Genomic DNA, 27611 nt, shown 5'->3' on the forward strand with positions numbered 1-27611 from the left:
CAATATAAAGCGAGACAGTACAGCTACAATACAATCAAAGCAAGAGGATTAAGAGGATAATAAGAGTTTACAATCTAATAGGGTGAGTCAAGTGGTAAACAAAGTTCTAACTGTGGGGGATGAGCTGATGGAATTGATAAATGTCTATTCTGAGGCATGATAGGCTTCACCGAAGAGATGAGTTTTCAGGGATCGCCTAAAGGCAGCCAGAGTACAGGATAGCCGGACAAAATTTGCAGTTCCAGTAATTGTTGAAATTCACCAGGCCAAATTTTGTAACCATGATGCACTGCCTGACCTTTGAGCTGTAGTCACCCAGGTTACAAAGGCCAATAATAGTTATGTGCCGGCCCTCCCTACGGTGGCTTCCCAGCAGCCGTTTGTCAGTGTATGTTAGAGCAGTTTAGAGAGAGCCGACAGTCTGTGAAGGAAGAGTTAGGTTGTATATGGAGCTACAATGTGCTATATTGTGCTAAATTATTGTATGGTTGACTTCTTGCCTTTGCGTACTCCACCCCTGTGTTGTTGTTGATGTTGTGGGTTCTTTTTGTTTGTTTTTTTCAGTTTCCTTTTATTTCATGTTTATCTATTTTCTTTTTTTATTTTCTGGTTGGTTTAAAAAAAATGGGTTGGGATCTAGTGTCATAGGGCTTAATTTTTTGAAAAGTGTTTTTTTTTGGGGGGGGGGGCTCTTTTTTCAATTTCAGGGTCAGCAGCTCACATTTGATGCTGACACAGAAAAAGCTGCCCTTTTTGTTTTTAGCAAATCACTGCATACTTTTGTGGTAAAGTAGTGTGCATCAAAACACCAAATGTTAACCTTATTGCGATAGCAGCCATTAAAGTATTGCTAACCCCAGGACCCTGCATTCACTGTATCTGGTCTCCTACAGTAGAACATGGAAATGCAACTATTTTAGTAAATATAAACTGCTAAATACCTTTTCTCATCAGCAGTATATAGCAGTCTTGTGACTTCTATCAGTGTCCAGCTGAGCACAGGTAAAGCTTGTAGGAGGAGTTTTCATTCTTGTCTGACTGTCCTATTAAACTACATGACCCCTGACCCTCTGTTTGGACAGTGCTTACTCGCACTGTGCCGATCACATGCACCCTCCCAAAAAAACCCAAATAACTCTCTAGCAATACACACCAAACTGAGCACGTACAAAGTGACTCCTAGAGCTCTGTACTATCAGCAGATGGATTGAGGACTGTGGAAGAAGGGGAGAATCATCTAACTGTCCTATTAAACTGCATGACCCCTGACCCTCTGTCTGGACAGTGCTTACTGGCCCTGTGCTGATCACATGGATTGCGGACTGTGGAAGAGGGGGAGAATCAGAGACGACAGGATCAGAAAGCCTTTTTACATAATGCATAGGTTTAACCTCTTAAGTTCCATAGTGAATATAACAAGCATGCTTTACGGCATATACAGACTGATTTTACTGTTGCCGGTGTAGTCACATTTCAAATTTAGGCAGCACCTGTTATTAAAATGTCAGGAAAGCTGAAAATGAGCGGCAGAGGTTCTGCACATGGAGATTTTGGAACACAAAACACTATCTAGAGGCCTTTTCTCACAGTAGCCATGCTCTACAGTCACAGCATTTGTAAATTCAGTCTTGGATGACCAATGACTACAAAACCCCTGCTGTTGATGCTACAGACTAAGTTTTCAATTTTCATCTGCCCCCCAAACAAAGGAAGAATATCCTGCTATCGTTACTGGTGCTCCAGCCCAATAAACGTGCCACACATCGACATTGTTTCCACAGCTGGACCTTAGCTGCCAAAGTTATGTTTGTTGCAGGGAAAATTCTTCTTCAATTTTAGAGTTTGCAGCCTATTCTAGTGCTCCTGCACTAATGGTGGACCTCAGTGGAGGAAACATTGTAAGGATATGTTTTTGTTTTTAATTTTCCATAAAAAAGAGTCATACAGATAGCAAGTAAAGCTGGACACAAATTAAAAGATTTTTTTGCAGACTGAAAAAAATCTGACAGATTTCTCCATCCACACCGAACAGTGTAGATGGATGAATCTGCCATGATGGCTATTATATTTTGACAGATGGCACTGGCAGCTGTCAGAATATCTGAGCAGCGGCTGCATTTGATTGCATGTAATCACTGTTTGCCTGACAATTTTCTGCCTGACTCCTTCGATTTTTCACTTAAAAGATGTCGGGTGGGTGGTGTTGACAGGATCACCCACAGAGTGAATTTCAGCAAGTTGATTAGGAACTAGCTGAAATTTGCTCAGTGTATGGACAGCTTAAAGTGAAACTTCACTGTACCCGAGCACCACAAACCAAAAACTCTATTTAATTAAATTGTAATATTCAAAGCAAACCCCTCCATCCATCCATGTCTCCATGCTTTATTTTGCTAAGAAATCACTTTGAGTAATATCCCCCCCCCTAGCATTTTTGGTCGTGGCCATCTTGAGTCAGGGCAGATTATACATTTAGCATGTACTTCCTGGGATCCATCTGCCCTTAGCTCAGACATGCAGGCAGAAGGGTGGTCTTTGCTGAGAAAACCCCCTCCTGAAGACTCCTGGGATGTATGACATCATTTGCCTAGGCATGGAAACCAGGAAGTAACTGAAGAAATGTAAAAAAAAAGTTGAAAACAAGTAACTATGATATACTTTCCTATCTATTTGCTAATGCTAGCGGCATAAGGATTCAAATAGTGTTGACTGAGAGGATGAAGTTCCACTTTAAGAATCATTAGACTGACCATATTTTAAGTACATTTTTCATTTCATATTGTATAATGAGGATTTTATGCAGTCGGGTTTAAAGCTCACATCACAGTTGAGAGTGGGCATTTGATAAACATTTCAGTGAACTCATTTTGTGCGGGGGTACACCTCCCCCACATTTGGATGTGAACTAAGGCTCTAAGAACATTGAAGGAGTGATGTACTTTATGTGCATATTTATCGCAACAATTGTTTTGATATCTGTTGCTCACAAAACATTTCAAGTTTTTAGATGGTTACTGGTAGACCAGGGCCCCATGATCACATTTCATCCATAATCTTTCTGTTGGCGCGTTATCCATTTGAGAGAAGTGCAGACATGCACCTTATTTATGTCAGTCATTACTATTGTGCAGTCAGTTTCTCAGAATGGATTTATAAATCTAAAGCTAAAGATGTGAATTATTGTGAACAACAGATTCAATTTACATAATTGTATATATATATATATATATATATATATATATATATATATATACCAGATACATTTTTAGATTTTTGAGGACTGTTTAAATCCCTCTGTTCTTCATTCTTCCTCAAATGTCTGTCCTTATTTTAGTTCTGATGTAGAGATTTACAAAAGTACCATTTAAAGACCTGGTCACCAAATTAAAAAATTTCAGGTGAAAGTACAGAAAAATTAAGTATTTTAAAGTGTTACTTCCAAAAACTATTTATATTGACTTGCAAAGTGCCTTTCAACATGCTTACAAATCTGACTTCTTCAGGATAATTCATTTAATGATCGCCACGGAAGGCTTTTCATACGGAAGTGTTCCCGCATTATCCACAGTCTTCCACCACTTCTTCCCCTTTAAGGCATTAGAATATGGAAAAAAAGGAAAAACTCAGATAGTGTTATACCGTTTTTTTAGTGTGATTGCGTCTCTGTTTATAGTACATGACTCCGCCCACTGTCCTTAAAGGAAAATGCCATTAAAACCAATCTTTCCTTGGGGCCCACTGGAGTCACTTCTATTTGTGTAGACTTTATTTTTGTGGACTTTATATTATGAGTATTGAATGAGTTCAAATCACAGTTCTGCCTTAAATGTGTAATTTAATTCAAATTTAGTGTATTGAGGTGTTTATTTTCTTTAAGTAGCAGCAGTGTTGGAGAGAATTTATTGGGTGTCACTAAATGGTAATTTTCCTTCAGGGCATGGGGTCTATTTATAAAATAACAAATATGATAAAATCTTATATCATTTTCTGGGAAGATTATTGTTAAAATGAATTGTCAGGTGACAAGGTTTCTTTAACTGCTAAAGTTAATTACATTGCACAAGGCTTTTCATCCCACCTTTAGATTATTGCTTTGGATATACTGTATATATATATATATATAGTATATGTATTTTAGAATCTAGTTTTAAAATATTAATACATTCTAGAACATTGTAGAATTCTTCTACTGGCTGATCATTACATATAATAAAATGACTAAGATGACATCTACTGAGGAGATTAGCAGCAGGGAAGCTGCACATAGCACTTATCTGCAGGTCATCATGTTAAATCACACCATTATAATGATAGACAGTGGGCTGTTCTCTCTTAGGGCAGAGAGCTAATGTGCTAAAGCTAAAGAAAGATAATGAGTCATTAAAAAGAGAAAAATATAGCGGGAATTTATAAGTGGAAAGAACATGGAAAATAACATTTCCTGATTAGTACTGGACACATTCAGAATCTATTGCCTGGGTCAAGTTTTCGCATTTGTTGTCTTCATGTATTAGGAAATGCATTAGTAATGCATCTGTTTTGATCCAATGACATGCTGTAGTTATTGTGGGATGTTCTTCGAAGACAGAATGCAGAGTCTATGCTGTTTTATACTTTTTAGTAGATATGCAGACAGTTATACATTGTTTTAAGTGTAAACATTTTAAACTGATGTTTTATGTTTTTTGTGTTTTACAAATAGACATTTAATACATGACAAAGGGTTTCCAGAGCGCTGTGGATTATCTAATGAGAAAGCACAGCAGAGGCTACCTTTAGGCTTACTAAATAAAAAAAAACCCAGACAGAGCTGTCCAATAAAGGATTTGTTAGGAGTATATTCATTTTTAAATCCAACAATCCCCTGAAAAGGAAAACAGCGTACAGTATACTCTCTTCTGCTACCAGTGCTGCAACCTGGTAAAGACTCTTTGGTATTCAACACATTTGGTAGTGTTGGATGCCTGGGTCTCCCTCTGCACTCTGATTTTTTGCTTTGACCCTGTACATCACTGCAGGACTCAGCACAGACCTAAGGAACCAGCTTGCGATAGGTGAGAAGAATGCTAAAGAGGCTTTATAAGGTTTCCCTGCTGTAATGGTAGGGAAGGAATCAGAAGAAGGGAAGGAGACAGAGGCTGCCGGAGAGGTGAGCATATTCTTTGATCTATTGCAAGGAACTGCTGGATCTAAACTTTAAGTGACACTACAGGATCTCTTTAGGAACAGTACTAAGTGCTTACTGTTAGCTTGACCTTTCAGCCTAGTCTGTGGACTGGCCACCTTTCTTTTCTTTGGGTTCTTTGGTATCATTATTAATTGAAAACGATGGTCTAAGAGAAAGCTTTGTCTACTGTAATTTGGAGGCAAGAAAGAGGGGAAGGCAAGAGGATATAATCTTAAAGCTGAGCTCCAGGTATTACCCAAAACACCCTTGCTGTTGGGTCCCTGTACTACGAAGGTTAAGTGCTTGATAAGTCCAAAAGCAGAGGAATCAGCTGTAATATTTACCTTTTCCTTTGCTCTGGCAGGCATCCTCTATGCTGTTCATCTGGTCTCCTCTCTAAGACACTCCAATAGTATGTTTTAGCAGTCTAGTAGAGTACTTGCGGTATAAAACCAAAAGAGCTGTGCCCCTGTATTCAGTATCTACTATGAACTGTGCTCATGGCATTCTTCAGATAAAGAGAAAATTACCATCTCTGTGCTCGATTGTATTATATTCTGCTCCATCTTTGACTCCATAGTGTACATGAATGAATATAAATTTTAACAGTAGAATAAAACTGGACCTGAGCTCCAAAATTAAGATTTGCTGTTTTATAGAGAATTTGCTATCTTAAAGAGAATATCTAAAATAGTTTTTTTTTTAGCCTAAACAGCACCCTAAAAAATCTACCTCTTGTCATAAATTCCACCTGAAAATTAGTAGTGCGCTTTCTGTGCCTTCAACTTCTTAGCTGTCATATATCTGGTTAGTGAGCCTGATGTGAAGAGAATGGCTTCTCGTACAGATCCAGCTCAGGGGCCACTGATAGTGGAACAGTAACCACAAGAGCATGGCGAGCTATGAGTGATCAGTCCAGTAATCTGCACTGGTAGTAGTCGATACTTCACTGGGAGGACACCAGGAAACAGGAGCAGCTGACAGCAGGAAGATGCAGCAGGCAATCTTGTAAAATAATACAAGCAGTATCAGCGCTCAAAATGACAGTAAGATGTATATAAATCCAATGAGTCCATAGATGTATATTGTTGGATAATTGGATCAACATGAATGCCTAGGACACACAGGCCCAAGCAGCTCCTCACTGAAGATCAGGGGAATCTCTCAAATGCATGTAAAGGAAAAACAGCAGGGAGCCAGACCAGTGTGAATAAAAAACAGCAATGCTTTATTAAGCTCACTCACATGTGAAGAAACCTGTGTGCTTCTTCAGTGGTCGGAACAGTGTGCTCTGGCAGTTCTACTAGTCTTGTTTCTACTAGTCCCATGAGTCTTGCTTGTTTCTACTAGTCTCATGAGCCTTGCTTGTTTCTACTAGTCTCATGAGATTTGGTGGGGCCACTACTGATCTGCTCTCTGTTTTCCTTGGGGGACAGGAATCTATACGAGGCTGACCTGAAGTGCAATAATCTCCCTGTATATACATCATCCATTCTATGGAACTGTGCTTCCTTTATCTCCTCTTTTGATCACAACTCCCAACCATTCATTTTCGTATCACTAGTCTTTGGAGGGAAGCTATGATAGCAGAAAGCACTGTTCTTCTCCTCCATCTAGATGGCCAACTTCACTCAGATACACAGTTCAGATTAAGGCATGGTATATTAGTAATGCCGGTTCGTTGCTGACATATAGCAGAAATATTGCTACAAGGCGGCAGAGGTGCGCAAAATCATGTATACATATGTGATTTTGCAGTTCCGGGTAGGGGACGCATGTGTCATTCACGGCCTTGGCTGTCAATCAACGGGTCCCGGCCGGTGATTACTTGCTGGCACCCGGTGATCACCAAATATCTCCAACGGGGGAGAGACCTGTGTATAACCAACACAGGTCTCCCCTGTCAGCTCCTGCACACTGCTTTGTATGGCTCTGCATAGCAAAGCCATACAAAGCAGTGAGCATACAGTAAAGCACACGCACAGCCCCCATAGTGAAACAGCACACAGTTAACCCTTTGATCGCCCCAGATGTTAACCCCTTCCTGCCCAGTGCCATTAGTACAGTGTCAGTGCTTTTTATTAGCACTGATCACTCTATTGGTGTCACTGGGGATGTCAGTGACACCAAGTCAGTCAGTGTCAGAATGCCCGCCCCAGTCCCGCAGTCTCCACCATTACTAGAAAATAAAAAAAAAGTTCCAGTATTGAAACCGCCATTTGTAAACGCTATAACTTTCACATAAATCAATTATTTTACATGTTTAATAGCAAAAAGGTCAAAAATATTGTTTCAAAATTGAAGGTCTTTTTTTGTTTATAGCGCAAAAAAATTAAAAACTGCACAGCCGATCAAATTAGCTACACATTAGAGACATTAGCTACAGGGAGACCACAAGTAATACTGGCAACTAGTCCTTTGACCTCTGCTTACTGTTTTTTGGCACAGCTTTTAGAGGTGGTTTGAAGTTACATCAAAGAATGTTATGATAGTTTAAGGCCAACTAAAATTTGGGAAATACCATGTAGTTGACATTGTGTCGGTCATATTACTCAGATTGCTTCTTGTGGAATATTACTCAGATTGATTCCTGTGACATTTGTCTATTTTTCTGGTTTGCAGTGAAATTATGCTCCTCATCCCTAAAGTGATATGACTAATGTGTATATCGCAGACAAAGAGTCTCTTGAGTGTAATGGGCATCTATTGTATGACATTGAGCCTGATAACTATTTACTTGATTTATGAATGTTTGCTTGTTATGATTTTTTCTGTGTGCTTCTTGAAACAACAAAAGTATATGTTTCTTTCTATGCATATAGTTGTCATTCTAGTGTAGTGTCAAGTAAATAAAAGAGAAGGGCCACATCTGAAGAAGGAAATAGACTGTGGAGGGATGATTTTTGATGCTTGCTGTACTATCTGCCATGTACATATTTTTCTGTTATGGTACCATTCGACAACATGCTTAAAATATATATATATATGCACAGTGAAAATATGCTCCAATTGTTTCAATTTATGTGTAGCTTTTGAGCCATGGCCTTCTACAGTTATCAGCCTACAATATAACCAGCCTAACAAAGTCCAGCTATTCTATTTTTCACTGTGTGATTTTTCTCTTCAAACATGTTTTATGTATTATTATAAATATTGGTCAGCCTAAACCTTGGTTCTGCTAGCCAGTCAAGTTATTAGATAAGGTAGTTCAAATGGTTTTGATGAGGCGATAAATACAATGATCTACCCTAGGTTCACACTTATGCGGATTTCAGTGTGTTTTCCAGTTTGCAGAAACGCACTACAGTCCATTTAACATGGTTTCCTTTGGATCTACTGTAGTTCACTTCTGTGCATTCAGGGGGTGCAACAAATTGCGTTTTGTGTTACTTCAATGGATCCGCATCAAAAATGCTGATAGGAAAGTATGATAATTCTGTTCACGTTTTGCAACTTTGATGCAACTTTACAGTCTCTGGCACTCAAGTAGCATCAAAGTCGTATAACAGTAGTGCAAGAACTTTTATGTGTCCAAAGTCGCATGTTAGGTTTAGGGTTAAGGGCGAGTGTTAGGGGCTAGGGTTAGGGTTAAATGTTTTGGTTAAGGACTACCCTTAACCCCCCCCTAACATTTAACCGTAACGCTAGGCCTTAACCCTAACCCTATCCCCTAACCCTAGCATTTAACCCTAACCCTAGCCCTTAACCCTAGCCCTAACATATAACCCTTACCCTAACATTTAAACCTAACCCTAGCCCTTAACCCTAGCTCTAACATGTAACCCTAGCCCTAACATTTAACCATAAGATGCAAGTTTGGACACATAAACAAAATAAATCTAAGCTTCCTGGTGCCACCTCCCAAAAATATAGAAAAAAATGCCAGACAAAAATTGTACAGTCAAACTAATGGATTTTTTAGGCACAGTGAGAGACCAAACTATCATGCTAAAACATAACAATATATTAAACATAAAATAATATCACAAACAAAATAAAACAAGAAATAGCTCTAGGATAAGAAACGGTCAACGCATTTCACCTGTGCATGTGTCTTCTTCAGGACCGTGACTCCTGCATAAAGGGAAGCAGTACTACTATATATAAAATACAAAAAAGCAAAAAGTATGTACATAATCAATTACATAAAGCAAAATAACATATGTGTGTAATATGCAGACAATCATTGCACTTACATTAGGAAGCAGCAGCCAGTGATAGCTAGTCTGGGGGGCCCAGACTCTTATCCTAAAGTCATACTTTTTTGGAAGAACAGTTTGTCCACTAGGTGATATGTACTACTTAATAAGTAAAGGGCTATGTCAGGTACTATTTCCCCCTTTTTGTTAGGAGGTTTTGCATTTCTTGTTTTATTCTGTTTGTGATTTTTTTATGTTTAATAAATTGTTATGTTTTAACATGATAGCTTGGTCTCTCACTATGCCTAAAAAATCCGCTAGTTTGGCTGTACAATTTTTGTCCGGCTTTTTTTTGGACACATAAAGGTTCCTGCACTACTTTGATGCAAATTTAGTGCAACTTTGATGCTACTTGAGTGCCAGAGAGTGTAAAGTCGTATCAAAGTTGCATCAAAGTCACACTGCATGAATAGAACTGTCATACTTTCCTATTAGCCAAAAAAAAGCAAAATGCATAAAAAAATAAAAAACGTATAAAAAATGTGTGTTAAAATGCTTCAGAAAGATGTATCAACTACAACCTGCATAGATGTGAACCTAGCCAAAATCAGATTTCTCTTTTTGGAGCAATCAGAAAAGTGTATGACTTCTGGTTACTGTGGGTTTCTCAAAACTCTTGGCCTTTTGGATTAACTATTACTAGTATTAGTTGTGCACGCCAGAAATTTTTGTTTCGTTTTGGATGCATTCATTCATTTAAGGATTTCGTTTTGTCACATTTGTTTTGATGAACCATTTCGTTTTTGGAATTCGTTTCCTTAGCATTCATTTCCTATATTCATTGGTCCCGTTACCTTATACAGGGTAGGGTTCTTATGGCAGGCAGAGAGGCAACTGCTCCCTGGGCCAGTACTAACATGATATATTGACCTGGTGGCCCTGAATGGATAAACTTCACCATTCAGACATCAATCTTAGTAGGAGTCATTGCCAGTAATACAGGGTAGACATTTTAAAGCTACCTACTACTTGTTCAGACCTGTGATCCAGTGTATAGAAGGAGGAATTCTTCCAGGACTGACTTCCTTTTAGCTTGTGAGATGTCAAGTCACCGAATGCCAAGGGCTGCAAAGGAAGATAATGCTGAAAGGTGTGTGAAAATAAACCAAGACCTGGATGAACACCGTTCTCTCACCAAGCTCACAATAACTGTGGCACCTTTGAACAAATTTCATGGTAGACTTTCTTTAGGCCACAGAAATTGTCCCTAACATGAAAGGGTCATTTGGTTTTATATTCCCTCAGAACAAAAGTTTTTCAATCCCCCCAACTTTATATAATGTGCTATTTAAAGAGACCCTGTCACCAATTTAAAAATTTAAAAATGCAGGTAAAAGCACAAAAAAATTGAGTATCTCAATGTTGAATATGTTCTATTCACTTGCAATGTGCCTCTGAACTTAAAAAATTGAATTGCTTATTGGATAGTCAGTTCACTAGTACAGCTTTAACCCTCCTTGCATGTCATAGCCTTCACTTCTTCTAGGAGTGTCTAATTACTCTCTCTACCGACTCCATCTAGCCTGTCAAAATAATCGTTTATGCATTTGATGGGGTAGGAGGGATGGAGAATACTATGGGGTTGGTTTACTAAAATGGGAAAGTGCAAAATCTGGTGCAGTTCTGCACAGAAACCAGTCAGCTCCCAGGTTATTTTGTCAATGCTTTATTGAACAAGCTGAAGTTAGCAGCTGATTGGCTACCATGCACAGCTGCACCAGATTTTCCACTCTCTCGTTTATGTAAATCAACGCCTATGTCTGTTGTCCTCCTCCTTTGTTTGAATGACATGTCTGAGTCTGCTGGGGGCTGCTAGCATTACATCCAAGATGACGGCTCCCAGAAGCAGTCTCAGGGCTTTTGGATGACTACGCAAGGGGAAGCTTTTGCAGGTAAATATCATGAATAAAATACATTTAATGCTTATTCACATATAATCTTATGTTTTTTTTTGTTACAATAAATGGTCTGGCAACAGGATCCCTTTAATATAAAGAGGCAGATTTACAATGGCGAGAATAATTATTTGATCCCCTGCAGATTTTGTAAGTTTGCCCACTTACAAAGAAATTAAGGGTCTATAATTTTTTATCATAAGTGTACAGAATTTCAACCAAACATCCAGAAAAAACACAAGATACAAATGGTATAAATTGAGTTGCAGTTCAGTGAGTAAAATATGTATTTGATCCCCTACCAACCAACAATATTTCTGGCTCCCGCAGACTGGATATGTGCTCATGTGGTACACAGATTAGTCCTGTCAATTTAAGAAGGTGCTCCTAACAACAACTGGTTATGGGTATAAAAGACACCTGTCTACTGAATCTTTCTTCCATTCAAACCTCACCACCACCAAAGAGCTGTCAAAGGATGTCAGGGACAAGATTGTAGACCTGCACAAGGTTGGAATGGGCTACAAGACCATCAGCAAGAAGCTTGGTGAGAAGGAGACAACTGTTGGAGTGATTTTTCACAAATGGAAAAAATACAATATAACCATCAATCCCTCTCAGTCTGGAGCTCCATGCAAGATTTCGCCTCATGGGGTAAGGATGATCATGAGAAAAGTAAGGGATCAGCCCAGAACTACACAGGAGGAGCTTGTGAATGATCTCAAGGCAGTTGGGACCACAGTCATCAAACAAACCATTGGTAACATAATACACCACCGTGGATTAAAATCCTGCAGCGCCTGCAAGGTCCCCCTTCTCAAGAAGGCACATGTACAGGCCCATCTGAAGTTTGCCAATGAACATCTAAAGAGAAAGATTGGGAGAAAGTGCTGTGGTCAGATGAGACCAAAATTAAGCTTTTTTGCATTCACTCGACTCGCTGTGTTTGAAGGAAGAAAAATGTTGACTATGACCCTAAGAACACCATCTCTACAGTCAAGCACAGAGGTGGAAACATTATGTTTTGGGGTTGTTTCTCTGCTATAGGTACAAGCTGACTTTGCTGCATTGAGTGGCCAATGGACGGGGCCATGTATGTAAGATCTTAGATGAGAACCTTCTTCCCTCAGTCAGAACACTGAATATGGGTTGTGGATGGGTTTTCCAGCATGACAATGACCCAAAACATACCACCAAGGCAACTGAGGAGTGGCTCAAGAAGAAGCACATTAAGGTCATGGAGTGGCCTAGTCAGTCTCCAGACCTTAATCCTATAGAAAATATATGGAGAGAGCTGAAACTTTGAGCTTCCAAGCAACAACCAAGAAACCTTAAAGATTTAGAGACGTTCTGTGAAGAGTGCACCAAATGAACCTCTGCTCATCTTTACTTCTGAGACACTCTGACTCTCTAAGATTCTCTTTTTATGCCCAGTCATGTTACTGACCTGATGCCAGTTACCTCAATTAGTTACAAAATGTTCTTCCAGCTGTTCCCTGTTAGTATCACTTACTTTGTCAGCTTTTTTGTGGCCCTGTTCTAATTTTGTGAGACATGCTGCTGCCATTCATTTCAAAATTACCTATTTTTTTCTTAAAATGGTACATTTTCTCAGTTTAAACATTTGAAATGTTTTCTGTATGCCGTTGTGAATAAAATATAGGTTTATGAGATTTGCAAATTATTGTATTCTGCTTATATGTAAATTTTACAGTGCCCCAACTTTTTTGGAATCGGGTTGTAGATAAACAAACCCTCACTAAACGTTGTAGCTGTTGCACTGTGGAGTAATTCATTCTCAAAGCTCAAATGGAATGCATGAATTAGTTCAAGTTCAATTTCTGCTTTCCCCTCATACTGTGTACCTGCTCTGTGTTTTTATTGGAGATTAGAAGATTGGCAGGATGCCAACTCACTGCTGGGAGAAGGGAGAAGAGTGGACAGCTAAGAGAAATAGAAAATAAAAGCAAAAAGTAAAATTTTTCTGCTAACTTTGAGAAGTAATTACTCCACAGTGCCTGAAGATACAGAGGTTTGTGATGGCTTTTTTAGGACTCATTCACATGAGCATGTTGTTCCAATCAAATGACAATGTTTTTTCTTTTTGTTAGAAATTTATTTCAAATATCATAAGTAACATTCTATTCTGTTCTATTCACACATTGATGTTGTTGTGTGGATGTTTGTCACAACCTACTGTGCTGAAAAAGTACTGTAGTGCAGTAGTGTGAAATACCCTCATAGAGAACACAGCTTTTTGCCTTATCTTCTATTGGGACTCAGTACACCTGGTGTGAATGAGTAAAAAAGCCAAGGTTTATCTTGGTCAAAGAATAAAATGGGTCACTCACCAGCCACTTGTAAGAAAAAAAATTAAATCTCTGGCTATATAGTCACCCTTTTTCCGGTGCTGTCTTCTGCCAAATCACCTTAGCACTGATCCAGCACCACCCCCATCTGGGTTTAATGACATCCAGCATCATTCAACTCACTTCTGTTGAGCCAAGGAGATCAAGGCTCCCCCCACCCCACCCTGGTCCTATGGGAGAATGCTGCAAAGTGCTGTACCCTCTGATTATGTGGCACCATTCTCTGCAGTATTTAGGATCCTCCTACCAACTGGAGGAAGAAGAAGGTGAAGAGGACCAGTGATGTCTGGGCTGGAGCACACTGTAAACCTCTGGAAAAAATGTAAGTATAAAGTTATTTTTAATGGGTGCAGGGTGTTTCAGTGAAGGAGAGGAAAGCCCCAAGCCTGGTGTTGGGCTCTGAAGCTTACATATTGGAATGTCCATCGCAGTTTTATTTATTTTATGTACCATAGAAGGCTATTACAAAGTTATAAAAGGGTGACCTTATAAATCTGGTGTATTTCTCATGACTTTGATAACTTAACCCCTTCATGCCAATGGTAAGCATATATGTGGCCCTATAGAACTGGGCTTTTTTGGTGTTTGTGCTGGGAGTGTGCCACACAGCGTACTAACAATCGGGACCTGGGACTCCCAGTTTTGGGTCACCTGATTGCTGTGATGCCTCTAATTGCCTATCACAGTGACCAGTCACTGCGCAGCTCGCCCCTGTGTTTTTTCTCTCTGAATGGGGAAGAGAAACATTTTTTTGATCTCTCATGCAGGGAGAATGTAAACAGAAGTGTGTAGTTAAAATTAAAAAGAAAAAAAGAAAAAATACCTAAATCAGTGTTTAGATCTAGGTCAGTGCCACGGTTAGTGTTAGGGTCAAGCAAAGGTTAAAGGTCAGGGCCGAAGGTCATTATTAGTAAGTTTTGGGCAGAATTAAAAAAAAAAAAAGCACTATCATAAGTACACAAAGTAGTATCAGTGTCAGTTAGTGTCAGTAGGTTTTAGGTAGGATAAAAAAAGCAAATTGCGCACCATTGTTTCTGGACCTTACTATGGGTACAAACAACAAATAACATCTCTGCGATCGTCAGAAGCAGGAGAATTTATTTTGTTGTTGTTCTTTGGTGGTAGGTTATGGCAGTAGCAAGAAATATACAGTTAAATTAAAAAATATATTTTTTTTTACTATTTTGGGCCAGTTTTCCCTTAATAATAATGAAAAAAAATCGGGAGATATCTGTTACCATTTGCCACCAAAAGGAAGCCCAATATAATCTATCTGGATACACAAAGTAGCTGTGATGCTATGTACGGTTTTACTGTCAAAGTTGCAAAATTGTGTTTATGCATTTAGACACTCTACCTCCTATAGTATTTTAGGCCCATTTTCAAGTCATGTATGTGGCTTTATCTTATTTCACCTCCTTTTACATGTAAAGGGTAATTAAAGGTAATTAGAGTGTAATTAAAGGCTAGAAGAAGGCTTAGAAGAGATTCTCAATGGTTAGCATGCATTACGTGGCCACGATGACCAATAACCACTTGCCATTGCAAGCACTATGGTGCTTGCAGACTCCAGGATTGTATAATGCAGCTTTTTAAGCACTGTTACAGCAAATGGTGTGGGTATCACAGTGGTTAAGTGCAGTGGGAACATAGGGCCACCTCTCACCTCTATAGTCTCTTTTTCTGTTGTGATAGCTGGATCACAATAAACAGTGATGGGATGGGGAGCATGTGTACTTCACCCATAGTACAATGCTCTAGCATAGTTGCCAACTGCTTGCCCTGAGCACCATGACGTGACAGGATGGGGGAAGGTGACATGACAGATTCCATCTAAGCTCTGACACCAGGCAGCAGTGGTGGTGGCTGCAGCGAAAAAAAGGAGCAAGGAGAAAGTACTGTAGACATGAGTGAGTAGGTGTGGTGGGGATTTATACAGACACTGTCATCTAGAAAAGTGATAGCATCTCTTTAAAAGGTAACTGTGACCAGGCTATGGACTTTTAAATATTTATGCTCTCAACAATCAGTAATTTACCTTTAAAACAAGCCCTTGCTGTCATCTCTAGCTTTGCACACTGTGGAGCAATTCATCTTCAAATTTCTCAGCAGAAACACTGAAGTGGTTGCGTAGGAGACCTCAGCTCGCCCTACTCTTCCCTTCGAGCAGTGCTCAGCAGCTCAGCTTACCTTATTTACCCCACTTGCCCCTTTCAGAAATGACTTGGCTGCCTTTCAGCCTTCTAATCTCCAATATATACATGAAACATAGGTGGGGGGTTAGGAGTAGCTGAGGAAGTGGACTTGAAGAACGTCAGTGCTTCTTTAAAGCTTTTGCTATGAAATTTGAGGGTAAATTGCACTACATTGCCTGCAGCTATAGAGAATGTTAAGAATATGTGAATACTTAAATGTCCATATCATGGCCATAGGTTTATTTTAGAGTAACACTTTCCTTTGCTGATGCTTTTCTTTTTAAAGCCCAACTCTGGGTACAATTACCGTAGAAAGTTTACAGCAGTCAAACATTCCTGTTGCTCAAAAGCCAATTGCCATCAGGCAGACATATTTGTATGTACTGCAGATCAGTTAGTGTACATATAAAGAATAATACAGTTCATACTGTACTTCCTGGCTGCTCTAGAAGTAAGCACTGTAGGTCTCATAGAGCCCAGCACTGTAGTCGGGTCTACGTTCCTCTCTCCTCCTTACTGTTCACAAAATGAAGCCTGAGGTGGTTTGTCTTATGAATGGCAAGAAGTAGAGGGGGACAGAGACACCAATGCAGTGCTAGGTACTATAAGGCTTGCTGAAGTAAATATTTGCCTGCATGATGCCATTTGTCTTTTGAGGAACAAGAATGTTTGGCAGCTATGAACCTGTTAAAGTAATTGTGCCCAAAGTTGGGCTTTAGGGTAAAAAACCCAGTTGATCTGAAAATTAATTGACACTCATGGGATACACATGTATTCTTGCCTGGGGCTCCAAAATGCACCATTTAATTATGTCAAATGCATCAAACTTCCTTGTGTCAGATCAAAAATCAAATGTTAAAAAATCAAATGTCTTTGGGTACTTTTTACTTAGTGCCTTTATGGGTTCATGCTGTATGTTTTGTCACTCATCGTTATCCTTCTTTATTTTACTGTGTCTTTGTTGTGTGTGTCTCTAACAGGCTCATCATCTCATCTCTGTTCCTCCCTCATCTTCCTCCCTTGGCCTCTGTTAAAGTCCGTTGAAGTTTTTGAGGTAGTGTAAAAAAAAAGAGCTTGGATTCTAGATTCTTGTTTCTGTGTGTGTTTTAGCTTACCATTAGTGTATGTTAGGTTATTGCATGTCACTAACAGAATCAATACAACATTGTCCAGGAGCAGATTGGTTTTTACTCATCCAAGTCAAATAGACCTTTATTAAAAGACCGTGCCTTTCAAGACCAGAAATATAGATATTGATTACTCTATGGCTTTGCTGTAATAGTCTTTTAATTATGCGTATGATGTGCTAAATTGTTGAACATTTTTGCTATGTCCAGTATCAGCCCTGGAGTATGAAAGTCATAGAGTGAACCTAGCATGTAGCTAAGTCAAGAGCTTGTAATCATTAATATTAGTAAAGATAATAAAAGCACTAATAGCAATAATAGTAATAATAATCAATTTGATTCTGTCTTTATTTAAAAAAACAAAAACAGCCAGCCTGCTCCTAAGTTAATGTTTACTAGAATTCCATAATTGTCTGCCATTTGTCACCATGTCTACATACTTTAAGGGGGACAGGCTTAACTTGGCAGTGGTAAACCATGCATGAGACAGGGACACTCAGGAACAGTCCAAGAAGGTTTTCCACACTACACGTTTATTCAACAAGACAGCAAACAAAAGCAGTTTCAACGCAGAAGGGCATACAGTGTGTACAGCAAATCTGTTGCATGAAGAAACAAAAAATCTGCTTGTTCGGGCCACTTACTAAATTTAAGGCCAGTTCCTAACAGGGTGCCCCATAATGAGTTCCTCAAAATAGGTAGTTGTTGTACATTTTTTAGTGTTGTGTCAGCAGTGAGACTTGGATCCCACGGCAATCAAAATGAGTAATCAGTCAGCTAATATACAATGGGGCAAAAAAGTATTTAGTCAGCCACCAATTGTGCAAGTTCTCCCACTTAAAAAGATGAGAGAGGCCTGTAATTGGCATCATAGGTAGACCTCAACTATGAGAGACAAAATGAGAAAAAAAATCCAGACAATCACATTGGCTGATTTGGAAAGAAATTATTTGCAAATTATGGTGGAAAATAAGTATTTGGTCAATATCAAAAGTTCATCTCAATACTTTGTTCTATATCCTTTGTTGGCAATGACAGAGGTCAAACGTTTCCTGTAAGTCTTCACAAGGTTGGCACACACTGTTGCTGGTATGTTGGCACATTCCTCCATGCAGATCTCCTCTACAGCAGTGATGTTTTGGGGCTGTCACTGGGCAACACGGACTTTCAACTCCCTCCAAAGGTTTTCTATGGGGTTGAGATCTGGAGACTGGCTAGGCCACTCCAGGACCTTGAAATGCTTCTTATGAAGCCACTCCTTCATTGCTCGGGTGGTATGTTTGGGATCATTGTCATGTTGGAAGACCCAGCCACGTTTCATCTTCAATGCACTTGCTGATGGAAGGAGGTTTGCACTCAAAATCTCACGATACATGGCCCCATTCATTTTGTCCTGTACATGGATCAGTCGTCCTGGTCCCTTTGCGGAGAAACAGCCCCAAAGCATGATGTTGCCACCCCCATGCTTCACAGTAGGTACGGTGTTCTTTGGATGCAACTCAGCATTCTCTCTCCTCCAAACACGACGAGTTGTGTTTCTACCAAACAGTTCTATTTTGGTTTCATCTGACCATATGACATTCTCCCAATCCTCTTCTGGATCATCCAAATGCTCTCTAGCAAACTTCAGACGGGCCCGGACATGTACTGGCTTAAGCAAGGGGACACATCTGGCACTGCAGGATCTGAGTCCCTGGTGGCGTAGTGTGTTACTGATGGTAGCCTTTGTTACGTTGGTCCCAGCTCTCTGCAGATCATTCACTAGGTCCCCCTGTGGGGTCCTGGGATTTTTTCTCACCGTTCTTGTGATCATTTTGACCCCACGGGGTGAGATCTTGCGCGGAGCCCCAGATGGAGGGAGATTATCAGTGTTCTTGTATGTCTTCCATTTTCTAATTATTGCCCCCACAGTTGATTTGTTCACACCAAGCTGCTTGCCTATTGCAGATTCAGTCTTCCCAGCCTGGTGCAGGTCTACAATTTTGTTTCTGGTGTCCTTCTACAGCTCTTTGATCTTCACCATAGTGGAGTTTGGAGTGTGACTGTTTGAGGTTGTGGACAGGTGTCTTTTATACTGATAACAAGTTCAAACAGGTGCCATTGATACAGGTAATGAGTGCAGGACAGAGGAGCCTCTTAAAGAAGAAGGTATAGGTCTGTGAGAGCCAGAAATCTTGCTTGTTTGTAGGTGACCAAATACTTATTTTCCACCATAATTTGCAAATAATTTCTTTCCAAATCAGCCAATGTGATTGTCTGGATTTTTTTTTCTCATTTTGTCTCTCATAGTTGAGGTCTACCTATGATGCCAATTAAAGGTCTTTCTCATCTTTTTAAGTGAGAGAACTTGCACAATTGGTGGCTGACTAAATACTTTTTTGCCCCACTGTATATCAAGGTCTTTGGACAGCTGCGACTAATAATGAGGTCTGGCTACCAGGTAAGTTGTGGACTTAGGAATGGAGACTTGAGCACACTCAAAGCTCTTCAAAGCTTCCACGTTTTAGGACCCATGACAAAACTTATTAGGATGTCAAAAAAACAAAAGTTTGTTTTCTTCACATGGCATTAACTATGCAGTCCTTCACAATATATGAAAATTAGGTGATACACACACTGTCCACAATCCTAGCAGTCAATGCCTCATAATATCTAAATTATGGTTGTATAACCTGTAGATTATTGGTCTGTTTATGGGCCAGTGTTATTCACCATTTTCCTGTTAAAAAACTTTATTTTGTGCTCCCAAAACAATCACAAAACTGAAAATTGAGGTCCAGGGTAAAAGACTAACTGCTTCAACAACACAAAGCGTGTACAAGTCTTTGAAAGGTTATAATTGTAGGTTGGCTATATGGCCAAAATTTTCCGTTGCTTGCACATTATTAAAAAAATGGTATTTGTTTTTTTCAGGTAAATAGCTAAATGCCTATTTGAAATCTGTGTAGGTGAACTGTTTTTTTCTGCTAAAGGATTTGTCACTCTGTTAAGCCAGTTTTGTGATCCTAGTAAACCCTCCAGGTCCAGTATTGTTCCAGGATCTCCTCCAGCCTGTGATTAGACATTGAAACAGCAACAGCATATTAGGGCATGTAAGGTCCTCCCTTTGCTGGCCTATGCTGAAATTGTGTTCCTGACAGCACCATGTGCCTGCACTCTTAGATGGTGAATGAGGTCTGCCTTTGGGCATTGCTGAGTGTTGGGCAGATGTGAGAACCCAATGGGAATCAGCAGGAGTCTCACGTGTGCTTAGAAAGCAAGAAAGTTCCAGCAAAGAGAAAAGCACCTGGCTCCAGTGCCATCTTGGATATGCCTCCCATATATTTTAATTATACTTTAAAACATGCTAGGGACCAGTAATACATGTGCACCTTTCCTTGGTTTATATTAGTAATAGTAAACATGTGACATGTCTAAATTCTGCTTCCATTGTTGTAATAATTGGAGTTAAAAAAACATGCCTTAAAAATTGAAAGTCGAAGTTGTCACCTGGGATCATCAGCCATGTCTTAGTGATTGCTGCTTTCGCTAGTTCTGTTGCTATGCAGCAATGGTTATATTAGGGCCTACTACACAATACATAATTCATTTCTTGGTACAATGTTCATTCTAGATACCAATGTATTGCATAATGCTGAGCATACAAAAGAGAATCTATACCTCAAAGACTTTGTCACATTCAGAGCACAACATTTTTGTTTTGGGCTCTTATACAATCTGGGTGCTTGGCCTTGCTCACCAAATAGAACATATATATACATAACCCATTTAAAAGTATGGTTATACAGCTGAACAGGTTGAAGCTTTAATTCTGGTTTGGCCATATATAACAAGAAATATAAGCAGTGAGACATTTGCCCTACTTGGAGCCACTATGACCCTCTTTGCACACAAAGGATGTTAATAGCCCACGCACAGTTAAAGTCTTCTTTTCTTTTAAGGTGAAAGGAAAAATGAACACCTCTTTACATAAAGAGTTTCCAGCAAGGCTTTCATTCATCCAGATCATGGTATAATTATTAAAAGTTAGTCACATTTAACTCAGTTTGTTCTCTAGTATTAAAAAGGTTTGACCACTCATTCAAGTAGCTTCCTGATTTCTAATGTGTGTTGTAAACATACCGCACTATTAATTGACACATGGGTAACTCAGATACCCTAATCCAGTCACATGGTGTCATATAATATTTCAAGGCAAATGTTGGTTGTCCAAAAACTTGAGTGAGAAATCAGTAAAACTAGTTTTTCTTATTATTAAGCATAATTTAAATACCATTCTGAAAAGAAGTCTGGGGCATATGGTAATTGTTTGATTTACATGCCTGAATGCGTGAATTATTGTCAAATAGCTGCAGTATAGATGTTGCAATGATGGGTAACAGGTGGTGTTGAAGGCCTTTACCCCTGTTTAGGTGCAGCTAAGGGCTCAGCAGTCAAGTCAATCTAAAGGTGAAGGGACATTTTTTTAAGAACAGTGATAAGCAGATTTTGCACAAAGAGTACAACTGGTTCACAAGAGGTGTGAAAGAGGCCATCTACTTCAAACAGGAACAGATACAAATGCATTGTGTTGCACAGTGTGCTGCCTGAATGCTCTACAGAAGAATCAAAAGACCTGCAGCTGATTAGTTCATATCCTGGGCTTAGCGTCAGAACATAGCTGTCAGTGGCAGTTTTATTATTAAACCCTGCTGGGACCCAGCAGAGCTGATGTAACATAGCACCATTTTAAAATCAGAATTGAGATCTAGCATACAACAAGCTGCATATGGCTCTTGTGCAGAAAAACAAAACAGGCCCTCTGTTTCAGCCCATGACATTTATTCCATAGGCACGTTTTCTGGCAGGCCAAGATTTGATCTCCACCCAGTTTTTTCTCAGACATCCCATTTTACTCTGATTGGAGCCCTTTCCTGCCTTGTCTTTGGTCTTCTCCATATCTATCCAGTATGTACCATTTTAGCCAAGGGTGTATTCTCTCGTGGCATAGCTGCTGGTACGTCCTGTTGCCAAGAAAGAAAGACTTACATTTATGCCTTCCTAACAGTAAGGCATCCATCTCTCTTCTAAACTTTTTGTTGAGAGGCCTAGTGCTATCTTCTCATCTCTTGATAGCTTATCTCCTGTAGTTCTTCATCAGTCGTTCACACTTTGATAGTCACCATACATCTAAAGTGGACAGAAAAATATAATAATTTATTATTACTTAAAAAAACTGTTATGATATTTTTACATATTTTTATGGAACACACATTAAGACATAGTTTTGAATTCTAAAACCTTTATGAAAAGGCCAATGTCTCTTTTAACTGGTGGATGGATGTTTAAAGGGCACATTATGTAACAGACTGTACGTTTTCAGCAGTGCTGTATTTTATTTTATCTCTTTAGTATTATAGGTACTTATATAGTGCTGTCAATTTATACAGCGCTTTACTCATATATATTGTACATTCACATCAGTCCCTGCCCTTAAGGAGCTTACAATCTAAGGTCCCTAACTCACATTCATACATACACATACAAGGACCAATTTAAACAGATGCCAATTAACCTACCAACATGTCTTTGGAGAGTAGGAGGAAACCGGAGTACCCTGAGGAAACCCACGCAGGCACAGGGAGAACATTGGATGGGATACAGGGCAAATCCCATTTTGTTCAGTTTCTTAATGCTTTGCTTTTATCTATATGTTTTGCCACAGAATTTAATATGAATTTAAAGAAACGCTGGTTAATTGTCATTTACTTTCTCCGCTGCCCCATAGTGTTTGATTTGTTTGTCAATGTAATAACATTTTTATGTATAAGCTACTAATGTAAAAATAGTGAGGTAGCATTGTATTATTATTTATATATTTGAACAGGGTTTGTTTCATATGGATACTTTTAGTGGTAATTCTCATCCAGCTTGAACTGGTGTAAAACCAAATGATAAACATACCCTCTCTAGATTTATATTATTATTACTGCTAGAGTTATTACTAGTTTAACGTATGTTGGCCTTACAAATTTTAATCTAATTATATCATATTCTGCCTGTTTAAACTTTCAATTAGATCTATGAAAATGTAAACCCTTTGAAACATTAAAATTGAAAAGGAAGTAATTGCCAAAAGTATTGGGACACCCCTCCAAATCATTGGATTCAGGTTTTCCAATCATTTCAATAGCCACAGGTGTATAAAATCAAGCACCTAGGCATGCAGACTGCTTCTACAAACATTTGTGAAAGAATGGGTCATTCTCAGGAGCTCAGTGAATTTAGGTGATAGGTTGGCATCTATGCAGTAGGCCCATCCGTGATATTTCCTTGCTACTAAATATTCCACGGTCAACTTTTTGTGGCATTATAACAAAGTGGAATCAACTAGGAACAACAGCATCTCAGCCACGAAGCTGTAGGCCATGTAAAATGACAGAGTGGAGTCAGTGCATGCTGAAGAGTCAATAGCTAAAGACCTCCAAACTTTGTGTGGCCTTCACATTAGCACAATAGTGCATACAGAGCTTCATGGAATGGGTTTCCATGGCTGAGGAGCGGCATCTAAGCTTTACATCACCAAGTGCAATTCAAAGTGTCAGATGCAGTTGTGTAAAGCAGGCCGCCACTGGACTCTAGAGCAGTGGAGATGTGTTCTCTGGAGTGACGATACATGCTTCTCTGTCTGGCAATCCAACGACTGTGTCTGGGTTTGGCAGTTGTCAGGAGAACGATACTTGTCTGACAGCATTGTGCCAAGTGTAAAGTTTGGTGGAGGGGGGAATATGGTGTGGGGTCGTTTTGCAGGGGTTGGGCTTGGCCCTTTCGTTCCAGTGAAGGGAACTCTTAAGGCGTCAGCATACCCAGACATTTTGGACAATTTCATGCTCCCAACTTTGTGGGAACAGTTTGGGGATGGTCCCTTCCTGTTCCAACATGACTGCGCACCAGTGCACAAAGCAAGGTCCATAAAGACATGGATGAGCAAGTTTGGGGTGGAGGAACTTGACTAGCCTGCACAGAGTCCTGACCTCAACCCGATAGAATACCTTTGGGATGAATTGTAGCAGAGACTGCAAGCCAGGCCTTCTCATCCAACATCAGTGCCTGACCTCACAAATGTGGTTCTGGAAGAATGGTCAAACATTCCCATAGACACACTCCTAAACCTTGTGGACAGTCTTCCCAGAAGAGTTGAAGCTGGTATAGCTGCAAAGGGTGGGCCAACTCAATATTGAACCCTACGGACTAAGACTGGTATGCCATTAAAGTTCATGTGCATGTAAAGGCAGGCAACCCAATACTTTTGGCAACCCAGTGTTCAAAAAATTTTTTCATCTTAGCCATTCAGCCACACTTTAGGCTATGTGTTCCAACAAATGCAGATTTTTGAAAATATCGTTCTCTGGTTTTTAAAACTATTATTCAGTAATGCAAACAGAATTGTTCAACGTAATCTAACTAAAAGCAGCCAATTAGAATCACTGATGTAACTAAAGTAAACTGAAATCTGAGTAGTGGTTAGACATTATTGCAGCATTACTATTTCTGTTTATGCTGTGTTTTATTGCTTTGCTGTGTATTACTTTTAAAATATTATTTTATATTTTGTATGATTTTTTATGCTTTTAAATGACTTTGTGTATTTTTCAGCAGGTCAGCTTGTGTCCCCGCAGTCTGCTCCCTCTTGCATTGAACATAAAAATGATGTCAGTCGAGAGAACAGCACTCTTGACGTTACCAAGGTAAGCACTGCAGAATAAAAGAAACAAAAGAGAATTAGACATTCAGGCATGAAATAAAAATCAAAGATTTTTCCAGTAAGTAGATGAGCGTGGTTCAAAGCAGAGCTTGTCAAGTGGATTATTTACTTGGTTTTAATAATTCAATTAGGACTTTTTTTTTCCCCAAAAACACAGTGTACCGTCATTCTTATCGTTAATTGATTTTTCTTTCATAATTCTCTTTCTAAATATAATGTTAATGTTATAGAAGCTATGAATTATTTAGATGCCTTAGGAATATAAATGATCCCCACGTAGAGTTAAAGAGTGTGGCTGAAGTCCCAGGCTGTACTGAACCAAATTATGGAAGGTTTCCAGTGTAGAATTGGCCTACAACGTTTGCAGTATTAGAAGCATGATAGCAATTTGAATCCAATGCAACTGTAATCATTTTGGAGACCCCAGCAGTGAGATCTTCTGGAATTTTTGGAAAAACCCTCTACTTCTGCCATTTTGAAGCCATTCGAGGTAATCTTTTTTTCTGATGATAAATTCTCAATAATATAAAAATAAAAAGGAGAATTAAGTAGTGAATATGCCATCCTAATGTTATTACAGGCAGAGTGAGTAGATAACTCAGGGAGTTGATTTACCAAAGTAAAGTAGAGGTTATTAGCTAAGTGTTTAAGGTGAAACTGTTCATTTCAACCAGCTGATGGTGTGCAAATACAAATTCTGTTGTTTCTCTTTGCACAGAGTTGGTTACAAAGCTTTACCTACCTTACTAAGCTAAGGGGAAATTCACTTTGCAAAGCGAATGGTCTGTACTTCAGCCCCATTTTATTTATTTTTGGTGTGATCGTGGGCCCAGAGTAAAAGACCTTGATGATTATCTTGTCTTTAATTTAGTCTTCCTCAATCCTTACAAATTAGCCTTTTCTTTGCCCATGCAAAGTTAAAAATTCAACACTTTCATGTAGAGTGAGCATGCAACCCACTCCCCTCTCCACTGTGACTGTTCTGGGTGCTTTGTTCAGCAATGCCACATGGTCTGAATAAGGATTCTATTGGCCTGTGTGAGCTATGAAAAGTAATTTTGGAGCTTATACAGGTTTTTTCTTTTTATCCCAGTGGCTGATTAGATTGGTTTAGGAGCAAACAAATGACAAGTATATGCTGCTGGGGAAAGAAAGTTAAGTGACCCTTTTACTTTGCCTCAAATAAGCAAAAGAAAACATATGGCTAGGATATAGACATTTAAGTACATATACATTCTTAACAAGCATCACATGCATTTTAAATTATGTTTTCACTGACATTTGTAGCTGCAGACACTGTGAAGTAATTCATCCACAAAGTCTACATAAGAATTGCTAAACTCATTCATCTTCTCTGAGATACTCAACTCTTCCTGATTCCCCTTCTCAACGTGACTCAACAGTCTCCCAGCCTTCTAACCTCTAAACAAAGTCCCTCTGGGAGTGGGAAAAGAGTTAGTCCAGTAGCTGAAATAACAGCTTGGATGACTGCAGTACTTCTGCTGTAAACTTTTAAGATCATTCACTCCATGGTGCCTGCAGCTAAGGCCTAACGTCAGTGAGGGTTTAATTTAAAGCTAATTTATCACTTTTTAAAAATGTAATGGATATACATTCTTGAATGTCACAGGCTTTCTTTACTGAGAAAAACACAAAGGTGTGCAAATCTCCTTCTGAAAATGATAATTTTCTGGGTGCAATGTATGCTGTATTAGATGCATACTTTTTCTGATTTGGTGACTCATAAAGGGCCCAAGTCAAGCAGCTAGCATTTTCGTAGGGAGATCATCAGTGACAGCACCCTTTTATTTCTTTCAGTGTAGTTTTGCTTTAAAGGCTAAGTTAACTCTTTACATAAACTAGGTCATGCATACAAGGCAGTTTGCCTCTTGTAAAAATATTGTTAAAACATATTGTCTAATGCAAATACCATACCTGTGGGCCTTTACTTTAATTGTTCTCAAAGAGGTTTCGGCCATATTTCATGGGAGACAAAAGTATACAGGTATGATAATTGCATTAACCTCTTTCTGCCCAGTCCTGGAGTCCCTTTAATAGGGTCTGTTTGCCTGGGAGGACAAGGAACATTGGCCGATCATGTGACCACTGTGATTGGCTGTCACAGGGTAAGAGATTAAACAAAATGTTTACAAATAGCACAGTGTATTTTAAACTATTTGGGTCCCTTGTCTGCAAGGTTAACATAGCATTTAAGGAATTATGTAATTGCATTCAGTGCTTAGATCTGCAGTATAAATGCCCATTGATCAAATGACTGATTATAAGAGCATGGTAATCTTGGCCAATATTTTTCAACAGTTCACAAATATTTTATTATCATGTCGTTGTAAAATTAGAAAGTTTGATTTTTCTCATTTATGTTAATTATACTAAACTGAGTTAATTTTTTTTATTAATTGTGCTTACATTATATTGTTTTATTTTATTTTTTGGCACATGAAGTATATAAATATTTGACAAAAACACAGAAATCTCTGGTGCTTTCTTCACAAATTTTGGGGAAATGCCAGGTAAATTTGCATGGATAATCTTGTAAACGGTGACAGGGAATGTGTGCTGGTGTCTAAGGAAACAGATGGCAGATAGAGCTTACTGTATTAAATGTCCATCTTTACAGAGTGCTGGAGATTTTGGTCATTGTAGCCTAGGTTTGGCTGAGGACACATACATGATCTATTAAATTATTGGCATCTAAACAAAGAACTCCACTCTAAGCAAAAATTTTAGGTGGGAGATCTATTAAAAATAATATATGATGCTAGGAAATGAAGGGTGCAAAAGAGAAGTATGGGGTTATGAAAAAAATAAACAGCCATACTCCCCTCTATGATGCAGTATATGTGTGATTCTACAGCTGTCCCATGTCAACTCTAAGACTGAGAACTGAGAGATCA

General features: G+C 39.1%; 1 protein-coding gene across 4 annotated transcripts in view; it reads left to right on the forward strand.

Annotated features, from left to right (window-relative positions):
- The window catches only part of SLC4A10 (solute carrier family 4 member 10), a 300201-nt gene that overhangs the window by 202277 nt on the left and 70313 nt on the right, over positions 1–27611 (forward strand). For 3 of the 4 annotated variants that reach the window (XM_089660029.1, XM_089660009.1, XM_089660021.1), the window contains exon 7: positions 24588–24679. In XM_089660029.1, the coding sequence (XP_089516155.1) occupies positions 24588–24679 (92 nt within the window). The remainder of the gene's footprint in view (positions 1–24587; positions 24680–27611) is intronic. The other variant, XM_089660018.1, reaches the window with a different exon arrangement.

This window comes from Staurois parvus, unplaced genomic scaffold, assembly GCF_062004578.1.
Source record: "Staurois parvus isolate SC_StPar_1 unplaced genomic scaffold, SC_StPar_1.0 ptg000031l, whole genome shotgun sequence".
Classification (NCBI taxonomy): domain Eukaryota; kingdom Metazoa; phylum Chordata; class Amphibia; order Anura; family Ranidae; genus Staurois; species Staurois parvus.